This window comes from Tetrahymena thermophila (assembly GCF_000189635.1).
Source record: "Tetrahymena thermophila SB210 genomic scaffold scf_8254638, whole genome shotgun sequence".
Taxonomy (NCBI): domain Eukaryota; phylum Ciliophora; class Oligohymenophorea; order Hymenostomatida; family Tetrahymenidae; genus Tetrahymena; species Tetrahymena thermophila.
This window is the reverse complement of record NW_002476407.1, coordinates 294501-311910: the sequence shown is the minus strand read 5'-3', so window position 1 is coordinate 311910 and position 17410 is coordinate 294501. Positions and strand designations below refer to the sequence as shown.

At 24.0% G+C, this 17410-nt stretch overlaps 4 protein-coding genes across 4 annotated transcripts; 2 read left to right on the top strand and 2 right to left on the bottom strand. All coding sequences in view use genetic code 6, as the record gives it.

Annotated features, from left to right (window-relative positions):
- Window positions 1-240: 240 nt before the first annotated feature.
- Window positions 241-3502, bottom strand: TTHERM_00189120 (hypothetical protein; the record flags this gene model as incomplete). Its single annotated transcript, XM_001016588.2, has 4 exons — window positions 241-1134; window positions 1183-2581; window positions 2820-3029; window positions 3096-3502. 4 exons carry the CDS (start codon window positions 3500-3502, stop codon window positions 241-243), a joined length of 2910 nt encoding a protein of 969 aa, XP_001016588.2.
- A 616-nt stretch (window positions 3503-4118) lies between these two features.
- Window positions 4119-5388, bottom strand: TTHERM_00189110 (transmembrane protein, putative; the record flags this gene model as incomplete). The annotated part of the gene is made up of 3 exons (XM_001016587.3): window positions 5218-5388; window positions 4716-5135; window positions 4119-4655 (listed from the first exon to the last, which is right to left on the bottom strand). The coding sequence occupies exons 1-3, from the start codon at window positions 5344-5346 to the stop codon at window positions 4119-4121; spliced, it is 1086 nt and encodes a 361-aa protein (XP_001016587.1). The 5' UTR covers window positions 5347-5388.
- A 1452-nt stretch (window positions 5389-6840) lies between these two features.
- Window positions 6841-10437, top strand: TTHERM_00189100 (transporter family ABC domain protein; the record flags this gene model as incomplete). Its single annotated transcript, XM_001016586.1, has 11 exons — window positions 6841-7068; window positions 7151-7504; window positions 7596-7680; window positions 7739-7868; window positions 8089-8527; window positions 8589-8928; window positions 8987-9777; window positions 9836-10029; window positions 10097-10190; window positions 10241-10316; window positions 10370-10437. 11 exons carry the CDS (start codon window positions 6841-6843, stop codon window positions 10435-10437), a joined length of 2799 nt encoding a protein of 932 aa, XP_001016586.1.
- Window positions 10438-11531: 1094 nt separating this feature from the next.
- Window positions 11532-15864, top strand: TTHERM_00189090 (hypothetical protein; the record flags this gene model as incomplete). The annotated part of the gene is made up of 7 exons (XM_001016585.2): window positions 11532-11745; window positions 11861-12059; window positions 12130-12324; window positions 12420-12594; window positions 12660-13062; window positions 13109-15022; window positions 15098-15864. The coding sequence occupies 7 exons, from the start codon at window positions 11532-11534 to the stop codon at window positions 15862-15864; spliced, it is 3867 nt and encodes a 1288-aa protein (XP_001016585.2).
- Window positions 15865-17410: the final 1546 nt, after the last annotated feature.

The window sequence follows — 17410 nt, the reverse complement described above, 5'->3', positions numbered from 1 at the left end:
ATTTAATATCATTTTAAAAATTTTAATTAAAATAGTTATTTATGTTACAATTTAAAGCTAACTTTTATTTTTAATTATTCATTCATAAATTATCATAATAAAGAATGAAATTTTAATATCATTAATTTATTTAGATACGTGTTTTTTATTTTTTGTGAAATAGCTTAATTAGTCACAATCATCAAATATTTTATTTTATTGAAATAATTTTAACATATTTGTAGTTTAACAATTTTTATATCATTTTTTATTTTTTTTTGTGCTTATTTCTCTTAATCCTTGTTAAGAACGTTTTTCTTTGGGTTGCTCCTATTCTAATTATTCCAATTATTCTAATGCTTATATTTCTTATTATTTTTATAGAATTTACTATTTTTTATCATCTATTTTTGCTTATATTTGTGAGGTAATTACTGCTATTTGTTTAGTTTGAGTTTCAGCCTCTCTTAACTTTGATTGCTAGTTTAATTTTTAAGTGAGGAGCTCTTCTTTCTTTTTTTCAATATACTATTTACGAGCAGCTATTTCTTGTAAAATCTTTGTTTTATCTGAATTTTATTATTTTATTTTTCTTTCTACATCTTCAACATTTTCTTAATATTATTAATGCCATTAATTTTATTCTTTCTTTTGGTTCAAAATAGCTTTTTCATATTAATCAAACTCTGCCTAAACTTCTTTTTTGATTGCTTCTACCTGAATCATCTTAGCTTCCTCCTCATGAAGGAGTTTTTATAGTTTTTATTTTAAATTATCAACTTATGATTAAAGAAAATCATATTACTATCCTTTCATTACTTATTATTCATCTAAGTCCTCATTTTCTTTTTGCTTTCCCTTCATATTATTTAAGATATCTGTGAACATAGGGATTTTTTTAGACTCAAAAAGACTTTAATTATATTATAATGATTTTTTTATTTTTTCTTAGTATGAGTAATTAATTGGGTTTCTTTCTACATTAATCTTCCTAATATATGTATTTTTCTCTAAGCTACTGCATATGAGTGCACCAACGCAATCATGCAAACTGTTCTCTCTCAAGTTTAGAGAATACAATGATGACTTTGTCAGAGCTGCTGCTAATGCCATTCCTCCTTCATCTTCTATTTTACATAAGCTCAAATCCAATACCTTTTCAAAAATATATTTAATCTAATTTAAAAGTTTAAAAATAATTACTTATAAGTGCGATTTATGACTTAAAGCTTCTGCCAAGCTCTTAGCTCCTTAGTTTCTTACTTTATTCTCTTTCAAATTTAAATAGGTTAAATTTTTATTTTTTTCTAATCCATATGCAATACTGCTAACTCCCTCTGGCTAAATTTCACACCTCTCAAATGATAAATGCTGAATTCCTGTATTTTCATGAAGAAATTCAGCAATTTTATTCATTTAAATACCTTAAAAATTGTTATCATTTAATATAAGTTTGTGTAAATTTTAGTTTTTGTGCATAGATTAAAAGAATCCTGCTAATCCTCTTGTAGTAATTTTATTTTGAGATAAATCAAGGGTTTCTAAAGGATATAATTTAGAATGTAAGCCTACATCTTAGAAATAGCTAAGCCCTACGTCTCCAATTTAATTACTAGACATGTATAATTCTGTAATATTTGAATTTTGTATATTAGAGACTATTATTTCAGCTGCATTAGAATCTAAATCATTTTAAGAGATATCGATCATAGTAAGTGACTTCCCATCGTTTAGTCCTTTCATAATTAGCTTTAATTAATCATTATTAATGGAAGTACCACATAAATTTAAAAATTATATAGATGAGTTAAATCTCAGTAATTTCTCTAATTAATCAGCTCCTATTTATCCTATCCTGTTGCGATTTAACCCGTCTTTGCTTGCTACATCTAAAGATATTAGTGTACAATTATAAATTAAGCTCCTAAAAAGTACCTCAAATCCTTCAGGACCTATGTTATTTCCACTCACATCTAAATGTATTAGAGAAGAATTGACTTATAGCATTTCGCTTAAAAAGTAGGCACCTTAATTTCCTACTTAGTTTTTATCTAAATATAATCTACAAAAATGATCACTTTCTTTTAAAATTTCTGATATTAAGTAAGCAGATTTAGATCCTAATGATAAATCTTACAATTTGAGCTATCTCTTTTTAGAAGTCTTTTTAAATTTAATTATGAAATTCATAGCCTATTCAGGAATGTATTCAATCTAATTATCTTGGCATTTTGCAGTATATAAATCTAAAATTGTGTCAATAGATAAGGTGTGTATCAACTCTGCAGAATTTTTAATTTTTTCTATTTCATCTGGATCTAAAGCACTCAGCAAAGTTTTGTCATGATTATCTATATGGATATTCCATCCAGTTGTTGTTGGATTAGTTTTTTACACTCGTTAATTTGATCCAGCGTTATTAGCATAGTTGTTATTCATGCTAAGTGACCTTGCCTTAGCAGATATGCTCAATAGCGAATTAACAACTGCTTTGGAGCTCACTTTAACTTTCATATTATTCAAACTGCTATTAGTAAAATTTCCATTGTTCATTAAATTCATCGAAATATTCTAACTGTTGTAACCCATGTTTATTGAATCGCTAAATTATTTATTTTAAATATAAAATAAATCATTTAAATATCTTCAAATATTTTTAAACAAACAATTAATTATTTTTTAATAAAATTCAATTTTAATACTGCAAAAATCATTTTGGAAACCTAAAAAATTACTAAGACCTTTTTAGTATTCTAACTTAAGTTGGTTATTTAATATTTCTTAATTCAAATTATAAAATGTAAATTTTGATTTAAAAGCATATGCAATTAATTAATTACTCTAGTTAAGGATTGTAGGGAGAAATTATTGACCTCTACTTATCATTATTATTACATGTACAACCTTTTTGAGTGAAGACAGCACTATTATTATCATTAATTTGCTTTTTTGCATTGAGAAATGTATTAAAACTCTTTATAGGCAGACCTGATTTAGACTGAATAACCTAACCACAGCAATATTAACAATCTCCTGATTTATTGCCCGCTCTATTTTTAAAAAAATTAAAATACTTTTACAAAAATTAAATCTAATCTATGAGACTAAGTTATTACATTGATGACTACATCCCTCCTCTATTTAAGGATGTTATTCGCTTACTTCTTTATCCACTTTCGCTCAAGTCTTTAATAAAAATTTCATTTCTTGATACCTGTATGTCTTCTCCGGTTTTACTTATTGATGATGGGTCATAATAATTAGCTGATTAGTTTCTTTTTGAAACAGTACCACATTCTCTGCTCATTTATATGTTACACCTCTGCTACTTTTATTCATTCTTTTATTTATTTAATCTATAAAATGTAAATTTTGTTCCCTAAGCATCTTATATTTTATCTTTTAATTCATTAAAAGAATCATTTAGCCTTGAAAATTCTTTCTTATAATTTTGAGCACTTTAAAGTCTAAATCCCGTTTATGTTTTAACCGTGTTATATTAACTTACGTTACTACTCGCCATTTCCTAAATAAATCAGCTTCTGTTTTGCTTGCTTTATTTTGATATATTTTCCTAAAATATTTTGATTTATCTGTTTACTTACTTTGATATTAATCTTGTCATAAATAAATTTATTAAGTTAAGAAAGAATTTCTTTGAATGGTAAATTAATGATAACTTAAATCAACCAAACAGAAATTTTGCATATTTTAAACGAATATTTGTATTCACATATCAAAAATAAATGGTTAATCATTATTTTATATCCAAAAATATGTAATTGTTTGTTTGCTTATTTATTTATTCCATTTTACAATTAAATTAAAATTTTTTGATTCATCAATTTTATTCAATTATAATAGTAAAATCGTATTGATTATTTCATACATACATATATTTACTTATCTTTCATTATCAATAAGATTGAGATTTTTAAATAATTTTGTAAAAATGAATTTTAATAAAATGAGTATTATTATTATTTAAGATGATAATTGCACTAAACAAATGATAAATAGTTTGTAACTTACTTTAGTATTTTATTATAATTATCAAATTTATTAATTATAAAATATTTTAACCATGATTTAGGTCCCTAAATATATTAGTTGAGATTACTTCTTCTTACTTAATAAGCTCAGTTTTAAGGCCTAAGAGAAGGATAAGCTTATCTTTATCCTTATTAGATTTCTAATGAGGAATACTGATTTACTTATATAGGTTGAACTTGTTGGATTTATGGGAGAGGATTATTTATGAATTAAGGTTAGGCTTAGGCAACCATATTATTACTTTAATTCAAGTAAGCTTATTAATGTGCTTACCATTATTAGTGTTAATATGGTATTTGATGATGTTAAAATTAGGGGTTTTAAACTTGGTAATAGTTTTAAGGAATTTGTTGGTGGGTTAAAGGAATTTGAGATTAACGCAAGTAGTTCAATCTTTCTTATCTGTTTTTCCACCACTTTGTGATCACATAAAAGAATGCAACAGCAATTATTAATTTAAATATTCCTCCAATTAAATAATATCCCATAAATTAATCATTGAAATCATAATGATATTCAACAGTATGAGTAGAAGAATACTCTGTATAGTGAGGTCCTGTATTTCCATAGTCATTTTCAGTGGTACTATTGGAATAACTTGATGAGGTGTAATTTGTTCTATTCTAAATTTGGATAAATAAATTATGTCAATATAAATATATATTTAAAAAAAAATATTTTACATTATAGGGTTTGTAAGTATAATTTCCATACTATTAGGGTTATTATGATAGTGAGTTATTGACTTTTCCTTATTAGGTTCTATTGTAATAAGAGGAATTATTGTAATGAGAGGAACTATTGTAGTATTAAGAGCTAGAATTAGTAGTATTAGGATAATTCCAACCAGTTGTATAATTGTATGATGAGGACGAAGTGTTAACATAACCAAAACTACTATTTGTAGGTTATGTGTAATTATAATTGGTATAATTTTATGTTTGATTAGAGTAGTAATTAAAACCAGAGGTACTATTTTGTTTGTTTGTTGAATTTCTAGTCTCAGTGAAATTAAATGAAATGGTTGTGCTATTTGTATAGGCTGTCTAGTTTAATGTGTTATTGAAGGCGCCCTTTGTTGAATTGCCAATGAAGTCATTCAGCTTTTTTTAATAAATATCATTAAAATAATCATTTTAATTTTTAAAATTTTCAGTGAATTAATATTTGGCAAAAGTGTATTACATTAACGTGGGTAGTATTGAAAGTTGCGTCTTAAGTTGCTGTTTGATTTTCATAAAAACCTCTCATATTTTAAGCTTGAGTTATTGCTAATCCTGCAATAACAAGTGTTATAAATAGATTGAATCTCATTTACTATTTTAATATTTCTTATTAATTAATCTGGTATAATAATAATTATTATTATAATGATGATTAAGTTTTTAATTTTCTAGCTTATTTAACATGAGAAAGTAAGAGGAAATCAATCGAAAAAAAACAAACCTAACAAAAAAGCATCAGCAGATTATTTGTTTGCGCAACATCAAAACTAATAATTAATTTGCATAACTAATCAAGAAAGAATTTCCCTTTATTTAATTGCTTTAAGAGTCTCCGTTTGTATTATAATTATTGAATTAAACTATTTAAATGCCAATTCCTCATATTATCTTAGATTTTATATTTTTCTATTACTAAGTTTAAATTTTCATCGGATTTTTGAAGACTCATAAAATTCTTTACATGAATTCATTCATTTCAAAAATTGTAAATTGGAACTTTAAATTGAACAAAAATTAATTTCATTATTTTTGAAATAGACTTATATTTTTTTAATTAATTAAATATTTATTAATTTAGCAAATTTAATTTGAGAAAAGTAATTTTATTGTTATGAAATCTATAATTTTATTTTTCTTTTTTAATAAATAAAAATACAAGTTAAAAATTAAATTAATTTACATATTAAAAACACCTCCTCGTATGGTTAAAATTAGCTTCCTTAAGTAGCTTATTTATTAAAATTTTTTCCAAAAAAATAAAAATTTGATCAAAAGTACTTAAATATTTTTTATATATGGATTTGACAGATAATAAAATTTTATTTGTGAAATCTAGATAAATTTTAGTATTAAAAATAGTTTTAATTATTTCAGTAAATTAATTAGCTTATCAAATTATTGTTAAATAAATTTAAGATATAAATTAAATCCAAAAATTGATCTATGAAATATTACTCATCAAAATTATTTAATATTGGCCTTTTCTAATTAGTGAAACAAGATTTCCTTATTAGGTTGCTGATAACTTATTTTCAAAATTAATATCTTATCTTTATTGCCAAAAACATCCAAATTTGTTTCAAATTTTAAATTTATTCATTACAAACCAAATAACTTTCACTCTATGAATTTGCTTTACACATTTTTTTTGAGTATATAGAGATTTATTTTACATAGGAGATATTAGTGTAATATTAAAAAGCAAAATTTAGTTGATTAATCAATTTATTTACACTTATTCTTTATCTTCTAATGACTATTATTTGAGATATAATATTTACATAGATTTCTTTTACTATCAACTAATTGTATTAATTTTTGATACTATTTATACGAAATTAATATATCAGATTACTAAATCTCACACCTAATTTTGATGTAGTGGTTTGTATTTTTTAAGATTTAATTAATTAATTTAGCTATTTGATATGTTAATAATATATTTACTTCGGAAACCTTTATTTTTATCAAAATCAAAAGCAAAAAATATAATTATAAATAATAAATTTTGATAAAAAAATAGTTTAAGTCAAAAATCCATATTTTACATTATTTTTATTGAATCTATCAAGGAGCTTAGACTATGAATTAGTAGGCATACAACAAGTTTGAGGGTGAAGAAATTCATACCGAAGATTTGAATATTAATAGGCAAACTATAAATTCTTAACATCATCAATCCTAACAATAAAGAGAATCGATTGTTGATGAATCTGTCCGCTTAAAAAAGAAGACAGCTTACCAATTTAGGGCACTCTTTTACAAAAGCATTGCTCTCTAATCTAAATAAATAGGCACTAACTTATGTTAGGTAAGGAGAAATTATTTATTAATATATTTTAAAGCAAATCTTACTCATTTTTTATTATAATGTCAATTAATTTTATAAATAGATCTTTACTCCACTCATTTGCTTAATTTTCGTATTTTTGATCAAGAAGCTAGCAGAAAATCAGTTTGGAACAACTTTTTCATTAGATTATCCATTCATATTTAATGTGCCAGGTATGTATTCGTGGTACCCTTTCATTGATAATTCAACCTGCTTAGAATGGTATGCTTATGACTTTGAAAAAAATGCTACTGATTCAACACGTTCATTTGTGGGATATAATAATGGTGTTGATGAAGAATAACCTCAAGGACTGCTAAAAAATATTTTCTAAAATAAAAACAAATGCTAATTCGAGCCAAAATATAATGAAAAAACAGTTTCAAGAAATGTTCCCTTTTTCAAGATGCCACCTGTAAATTTAAAAAAAGATTTTTATATTTCCTTTGCAATTTGAGGATAACACATATCAATTAATTGTTAATATAATATTTAATATCAAAAAGGAAAACACCTCTATTAATGAAGAAATTTACGAATCACTTCAAATTCTTAATGAAGTTCCTTACTAAAGAGGAATTGATTTAAACAGTAAGCAAAACATAAAAAAATTTTAGATTTATTTCAATTTTTGTTTATCAATAAATAGGTCTCGATATCATTCCAGATGGTGCTGTATAATTTTAGGAAGCTTCTAAAGAAAAACTTGTCTACAAAGTATAAATTAATGATCTTCGTATCCCTGAATACCATAGAAATAATGGTATTACTAAATATAGGTAATTTTTATTGGAAAAATTAGAAATGAATTTGGATTATTGATATATAAAAACACTATTTGAATAGAATTTACTTAAATCGAGAAAATCATTTAATTTTTAGCTAAAAATAATACAAAAAATTTTGAAAAATAAAAAAAAATGCATTCAATATATCTTAAAAACTAATTTGAATATATTCATTCTAAAAATATCCTAATTAATAATTTTATTTAATTAGATTCAAATTAGAAAATATGGAATAGCCTGTAAGTGAATTAAGAGTTGCTGAGGGCTAAATTAGTTTAATTGATTTAATAAGCAGAGCTTATTTGTAAACATTTAACGAAAACGTATGGCTAGTATCAGGTATATAATATATGCCTTTAGTAGGAGAAGATAAAGCCTTCATTATGCGTATTATCAGTATTACAGGTGCTTCACTGTATCCTCTTGCTCTTTCTTTGCTTTTACCTATATTTATGTATGTAATTGTTCTTGAAAAAGAAGAAAAGTTACTTGAAATGATGAAGATGAATGGTATGAGAATGAAAGATTATTGGTTAATGACTTTTCTCTTTTCTTTGACCTTGACATTATTGACTTACACTCTATTTTATCTCTTTGGCTACTTTATTTTAGGCCTTTCCTTTTTCACTGAGACTTCTCTCAGTTTATTGGTAATTAGAAAATTATTTTAAATATGTACTGATTAAATAAATATTTCAATAAAATAAATAGTTTGTTTGCTTCTTTGGATGGGGTTTGAGTTAAATTGCTCTTTCATTTTTCTTTTAAGTTTTCCTCTCTAAGGCTAGATCAGCCACAATTATTGGTTATTTACTTTCTATATGGACCAGTTTAATTGCAGTCACAATAAATGCAGCTGTATATCCTGATCCCTATTAATTACCATTTACTATGAGACTTTACCCTCCTCTAGGATTTTCACGTTTAATGTACATCTTCTCTTTTGCTTGCTCTAATGGCTAGTGTTTCCGTCGTTGGGATAGCATTACTGATGAAATTAAAGATTGTATTATTTTCTTGTATGTCGGATTTGTAGTTTTCACTCTTTTAGGTATGAAGATAATTACTAATTAATTCAAAGATTTATTTTATTTATTTTTTCATATAAGGTGTTTATCTTCATGAAGTTATCCCCTAAGAATTTGGTACTTAGCAACATTGGTTATTTTGCTTGAGAAAGTTAAGAAAAAGAAATAAAGGTAATGATTTTGACTCTAGTATGGTTAACTAAAATTATGAGGGGCTTTAGGAAGATGAAGATTCAAAATAAGAAAGAGAATTTGTCCGTAACATTGAAGACCATAGCTAGTATCCACTTGTCATTCGTGATTTAAGAAAAGTTTACAAGCCTGTTGGAGGTAGACCTGAGCATGTAGCTGTGAAAAATTTATCTCTTCATGTAAAAAAGGGTGAAATTTTTGGTTTACTCGGACCTAATGGTGCTGGTAAAACAACTCTTATTTCTATGATTACAGGTGTTTATGCTCCAACCAAAGGTAACGCCTGGATTGCTGGATATGATATAGTTAATAATATAGAAATGGTTCACTTGAATATGGGTGTGTGTCCATAGTTTGATTTATTATGGCCAGATTTAACAGTTGAAGAACATTTACTTTTTTATGCTAGACTTAAGGGTGTTGCTCCATCAGAAGAAAAGGCTAAAGTAGAAAGAGCTATGAAAGAGGTATATCTTGAATAAAAGGCTAGCTATAAAACTGCAGAATTATCTGGAGGTATGAAGAGAAGACTTTCAGTAGCTATATCATTAGTTGGTGACCCTAGCATCATCTTTTTAGATGAACCTTCAACCGGTCTTGATCCTAAGAATCGTAGAAAGCTTTGGGATATTTTAAGTGAGTGCAGAGGAAAAAGAGCTATGGTTTTGACAACACACTCTGTAATTATATTATTTTACAATATATGTGTTATTAAATTGTTAACTAAAATTCAATTAGATGGAAGAAGCTGATGTTTTATGCAGCAGAATAGGTATCATAACTAATGGATCTTTGAGATGTATTGGGTAATCAGTAACTTTAAAGAAGAATTACGGTAAAGGTTATCACCTTTATATCAATTGTGAGAAAAAGAAGTAACAAGATAGATCAGCATTTGATGAAGAAAGCCATCAATCAGATAGTGGAACATAGTAATTAATATATATAAATAATAAATTTAAATAATTAAAATATTAATAATTTTTTTTAATTTAAAAGAGAGGAGATTAAAGACAATCTATTCAAATACATAGATCAAATTATACCAAAGAATGAAAAGAAGCCATCTTTCAATATGAACTTTATTTTCTAGGTAAAAATATTTTATCTAATTTGTTAATTAATTTAATTGTAAAAATCTAGATTCCAAATGATAATCTTAAGGTCTCTCAAATTTTTGATTTGCTTGAGAAAGAAAAGACTCGTTTAAAAATATCAGGTAAAATATTTTTTAATTTTGGTTTAAACTAAATTTTTTTTATAACTTGATAGATTGGGGTATTTCATAATCTAGTTTAGAAGATGTATTCATGAGCATTGTAGAAACTGCAGAATAATGAAATATGCTAGTTACTCTCATTTTTCTTTACTAAATATAAATTTATCAAATATAAATCAATAAATATACAATAATCATTTTAAATCTAAATACTCTAAAAATTAAGTTAATTATTTTGTTATTGCATACATAACTTTATCTCAAACTTTTAATTTCTTTATCAAAGTTTTATCATCACTAATGTTAAATTATATAGTAAAAAAATATGCTTTTATTGAGGTAGTCATATAATAAATTTATGTTAATAGAAGTTAATTGAATTAAGTTTCAATCAATGTAAATCCTGAAAATAGAGCTCTATTTTCATATTATTTAAAATTAAAACAATTTTAAATTTAATTGCAATCAAATAAATAGTTTTAGTAAATATGTCTTAATGTCTTTTAATAAATTATATGGTACATTTTAATATATAAAGTTAATGAATTGATTAAAGTTATCAGCAAAATATTTTAATAATTAAAAAGAAAGAATTCCAACATATAAATATAAATTTAAAATATTTTTTTAAAGGGAAATATAAATAATTAATAATAAAATTATTTTTAAATTTTAACTTTAGAAATTTAAATAAATAAAATATTAAAAATTTATTATAGTAATTTAAATTAATTAATTATGCATTAATAAATTGTGTGTGATTGAGTGATTTAGTGAATGAGTGAGTGAGATTGTATTTGTTTTAAAATTATCATTTATTTTTATTTAAAACAAAGAGATATGTTTTGAATCTAATTTAGCTGGAAAAGAATCTTTAAAGCATGAAGTGAGTGATTTAATTTCATAAATTAGAAATTTATATTTTTGAAAAAAACAATTCATGAAGAATTAACAATGATTTGCTAAATAAAGATTATTTGATCTGTTTTTTATTATAACAAAAAGATTAACAATAAAGAAATAAAAACTTAATTCATAGTTAAGTTTGTAATTTTCAAAAAAAATAAAGTTATATATAAGATATTAAATAATCCTTTATTATTGGGACTTGTAATATCAAATTAAAAAGGAATATAAAGACAGACATACATTCATAAACTCATACTTAGTCAGTCAGCTCATAAATAGTGATAGTATTTTTTATAACATAAAAGCATGGAATTAGTTGAATTCTATAAGCAAAAAGTACCTCTTTTAGCTGATATACTGAACTACTACAATAAGTCAGAGCAATACAACTTAATCAAGTATCTTTCAGTTATAGGATTAAATAATGTATTAGATACTCTACCTCAAGCAGTTTGGTCTTAGGCGCAAAAGAATGGAACATTCAGTAAATTATTTAGTGATGAAGCAAAGAAATAAGCAAGTAAATAAAATTAATTTCACAACAATAATAAAACTTATCAAAATAGATTTATATTTATTTAAAGTTTTACTCATCATTTTCTATCATAAATTATCATAATTTCTTATTTTATTAGAGAAAGCAGCTGAAAGTAAAGCTAGAGATAAGCAAAGCCAACCCAATTAAAATTAGCGCATTCCATAATCAATTGATGATTTTTAAAGTTAAAATTATAGAAATGAACCTATTGAGATTTTAGAAGATCCTTTAGAATTACTGAATTAGCCTTTTCCATCAACAAATTTGAGAAATATTCAAAATAATTTTTAAAACATGTAATAAACTTGTTTAAATTTGCTACAAAAAGGTTTCTAAAACGAATTTTATTTTTAAAATATTAAATAGAGCATCTTCATCTGAAAATCAAGCTCATTTAGGTCCTAAGTAAGGAGTGTATCAAAACTATTTGTCTCCTTAACATGGAATTAATAAATCTGTCAAATCATCTTACGAATAATTAGAATTGTAGCACGAAATAAAATATTTAAAAGAAAAGTTAGAGTAGCTAAACAATAAAATCAGTATTGAAAACTCCAAAAGGTATTAAATAAATATAAATAAAATAAGTTCTGAATACTAATTTAGAGTTTAATGGTCTAATTTATAATAAATTATTTTATTTACATATATTATAGAAATTAAAGTGATTGTTACGAAGATAACTATTATGACAATACCAATTAAAACAGGAGAGATGATGTTGAGCTAGATAACTATTACAATTAGCAAGTAAGATAACCAACAAAGTAGTTAAGAAGTAGTAAGCAAAGATATTAATCTCCTTCTTCTAAAAATCAAATAGCACAAAAAGTAAATATTCAGATTTTTATTGGTTTTTGAAAACGTAAATAAATAAATAAATTTTATTTTAACAGATAACTTAATCACCACCTCCAGATATCAAATAAGTTCTTAAAAGCAGATCTCCTTAGCATCATAGATAAAAACCACCTCATTTAGATGATAATTAAATTAAGTAGATCTTGCAAAGAGATGTTTAGCAAGGAAATAACTATGGGGGTTCTTATGGTAAATCCTCAAACTATAAGCCAAGTGGAGTAACAAACAGTAAAAAAGCACTAAAAAAACTAAATAATCCTAATGATTTTAGGTCTCCTTCTTCATAAAATTAATCTAATAGGGATTTATTAATAGTTCAGTAAAAATTATTTAGTAGCGATGCATTCAATCATCTGTAATTTTAAGGCTCTAACAATTAATCATTAGGCCAGTAACAAGCATCGATTCCAAGATAGCAATTAAATCCATAATAAAAAAGTAATTTAGTCTTTTTTTAAAATGAAAATTTTAACAAGTCCTAAAGATTAATAATAAGGTACAGCAATATGGCAAGCAAAAGGCAATAACAGTAGTGACTCTAAGAATAAAATTAGTCCAAATTAATAGAACTTAAATTAACAAAAGGCTACTAAAGTTAATCCTCATCAAAGATAAAAAGACTATTATCAAAGCGTTGCTTATCGCTCTAAAGAAGAAAATAAAGTTCATACTCTTCCAAAAAGCTTGAAGAATGTTACTTCAAAGATAAAAGATGAAATCCAAAAACATAAGGAATAATACAGACACAGTAAAGAAGAAGGAAGAGCAGGAGTTTTTGATTAATTTGATTAGTAGGATGCCTAAGATTAAGGATATTAATATGAAGATTAAAATGAATATAACTAATATTAAGATTAATAATAATAATAGCAATTTTAAGGTTAAAACTAAATTAAAAATTAGCAACAAAATTTTAATCGTGACCCAAATATTTTATAACAAAATTAGCTTTATTAACAGGAACAAATATAATAAATATAGTAGCAAATACCATTGTAGCAATAACAGCTGCCATTACAACAATAAAATCATTAATATTAGTAAATTTCTGGATAGTATGCAATAAATTATGATATTGATCCCACTTAAGTCTAAAGTCATTAAGTAAGGCATCATGGAAGTACAGAGACATATCCTAATGAGTTAGTTTAATACTTATCTGTTGATTCTCGTTAAACTTAATCTAATGATTTTAATGAATTTTAATAGAATCAAAAGTCGCCAGTTGTGCAAATGTAGCAGTAAAGATAACAAGGATTCAATTTTTAAAATTAAATTTCACCAAATGGAACATAAGATCCTTAGTATTTAATGCATATGATGCAATAGAATTAATAACTAAATCCTAATTTAATTTCTTCTTAAATCAGCTTACAATAATAGTAATAATAATATCAACATCCGTAACCTTAGTCTAATTTAGAATAATATCAGAAATCTTATAATAATAACAATTTTGGAGAAAGTCTATATTAATCGTTAGAAAAAAAAAACAGAAATTTCAATTAATTAAATCCATATATTTAAGGGTCAACTCAATTCAATCATACACCTCAATAATCAGGTACTCATTAAAATTAAGGCTCATACCCATAATCCTAATATAATACCTATAACAGCAATCCTTAGGCTTCACAAAACTTTAGATAATCATAAAATAATTAACTGCAATAGACTCATTAAAATCCTGTAGAATTTGCCAATAGCTTCCTTTCATCACCCTTAATAAAGCATCTTAACAGTGATCAGAATTTGTTTACTAGTAATAACATACAAGCATTAGCTATGAATAATTATAATCCATACTTGAACACTAGTAATACTATTTTAACATCTTAAAACAGAGATGGAAAGTAATCAAAATTGTTTGGTGAAACAGGTAACATTAATTAAGGTTAACTTTATTCTATGAGCCCATAAATGAATAATTTCTCTCCTCCTGGATATGATTAAAAATAATCATAAATAATAGGTTCTAATAGCATATACATTTAAAATTAAGCTCAAGGAATCAACCAAGGAATGCCTAACTAATATTAAATAAATAATAATAGTCAAAATACAGACAATAATAGCAGCAACAATAACATATTATAGTCAAACAATGAAAATTTGGTTCATTCATGGGTTAAAGGTAGCAGCAGTGGGCATAGTAATACTGCAAATAATATTTAAAATCCTATTGGCAATACTAGCAATTCATCAAATAGACATTAATTAAAAGCTGGTTCAACAGGATCTAATCCTTTGATAGGATCGTAATTGACTGTAAGTAAAAATATCGAAAGCTAAAGTCCAGGAAAAGGAGCAATTGAAGATGAAATTTAAAATGTTGCAAGCCCTTAGTTTATGAATAATAATCCAGTAGAATAAAGTGTAAACACTTTTGGAAATTAAGGTAATATAAAATAATATTAAATTTATTTTATTTAATCAAATAAACTAATTATTTTTATAAATATTTTAAAAACAGATGACCAAGACTTAGCTTAAAATATAAATTCATATAGATTATAAGATGACTAGCCAAAATATTTTATTGGAGAAAAAAAGGGATCTCTTAAGTAAAAAGATCAGTAGGTTTAAAACAACCCAGTAAAAGAAGGGGCTTCAAGAAAAGGTTCATAAACTTCAGATTAAAATCAGAATATATCTCCTTAAGCTGTACCTTAGTCTTATTAATAGAGGTAAAATGCTACTATAATTGACTAGCAGCAAGAAGTTTATTCAGAAGAAGAACCAGATGATGATTAACACGATGTAAAAAGATCATCTTAGAATGGATATATGAAACAAAGTGACTCTTAAACAGCAAAATTTAGAGAAAAATTCGAGAATGAAGATGACGATTTTAATGATTAAAATTAAAATATAAAATACAAGCAATCCTAAATTTAAAATTAAGGTATCAGTTCATCAAGTGAAGAAAATTAATAAAATAACAACGAAGATGGGGAATAATTTAATAAATCAGAAGAAGATAATTACTAGAATAAATAAGAAGACTTTGAAAGTAATCAGTAGGAATATTAAGATGATGAAAATTAAGAAGAGGTAAATGATAACTAAAAAATAGATGATAATTAAGATAACTATGATGAAGAAAATGATAACGAACATAATTAAGATGAAAATTCCAACTTATCAGGAGAAGAGGCTTAATATGCTGAATAAGAAGAAGAAGAAGAAAATGATGAAAACGATGAAGAAGAGGAAGATTAAGATGAAAGCAATTAGTGAGATTAGCAATAAAAAAAACAAACAAAGAAAATAGATAGATAGATCTAAAATATTTAATTCAAAATAACTAAATTAATTTAGAAAAAAATATTTAAATTGGTTTATTATTTATAAAATAGCTTAAATAAGAAAAAATTTTGGTGTGTGTGTATATATACTCATTATTTATAGTAATTAATACAATCAGTATTAAAATTAAAATTAATAAACATTACTTTTTTGAAAATTAATTAGGATTTGTCTATTACTTTAAACAAGTAAAATTATTTTTCAATTTAATTGGTTAGAATTTATTTATAAAAGACATTAAATAAAGTAAATTTATTCACAAAAATTAAAAATTTTGACTATTGTGATTTCATATAAAATATATTAGCTTTTTTCATAAATAAAACAATTAATTTAAATCAAGAAATATCAAAAACTTTTAAATTATCTATATTTGATAAACATATGATGATTTAGAAACTTTTTAGGAATCATTTATTTAGTTATCTATTAATAATTAGATTTTATATGTAAATTAATCATATGAAATAAATCAAACCATATAATCTTTATCAATTAAATTAGATTCTAAATAACATTAAAATCAAATAAAAATTTTCAAAGTTTATAAAATAGTATTTAATTTTATTTTAAATTTCAACATTTGAAGATCATTTACACCTAATATGTGGTATATTTTACTATTTTATCTATTTGTAGCATAAATTAAAGCAAATTAATAAAAAATTAGCTTTAATATATTAATAAAGTAGTAAATAAAATATTATTACTCCAAAAGATATATTTTAAATGGCACAAATTTGAAAAAAATTCAACAGAATTTAGAAATCCACTTTTAAATGCAGAGATCTTGTAAACTGGATTCAATAGTAGACAAAATATCCTCATAAAGAAATAATTAAAGATATTAATGAAAATTTATTTAATCCAACTCAATATCAATAAACAATATATCTTTTAGATAATTCCAAACCTGTTTTTATAAATAAAGTAAAATATATTATGGTTTCTATCAATATTGCTTTTAAATTTAATATTTTTTTTAACAGATTTAGTTATTGCTTAATCAAAACACGTAACAAAAATTTCTTATGTATTTGGTTCACTGATATTTTTAAAAATTAAAAAAGCAAAAATGCGAATTAAGTGAAAAGTTAGCTATATAATTGTGAAAAAAAAATTAATATTATATGTTATTAGGCCCCGATATCAACAAAAAGAAAAACATTAAAACTTCTTATTTGTTTGATTCAGCAAATATAAGTAAAATCAGATAAGAAAGAAAAGATACATAAATGGAAATTCTTCTAAAGTTAAAAAGAAAATATTTAATATATATATATATATATATAAATTAACTATTCATATATTTATAAAATATGTGTGCAATTATCAATTTTTAATTATTTATAAAAAATAAATAGGTGAATAAAAATCAGCATTTGCAAGCGTTTAAATTTCTTCTATTAAAAAACTCAAGAATATTTTTTTTGATATTAATAAAAAATTTAATTAAAAAATAAATATTTCCATAAAA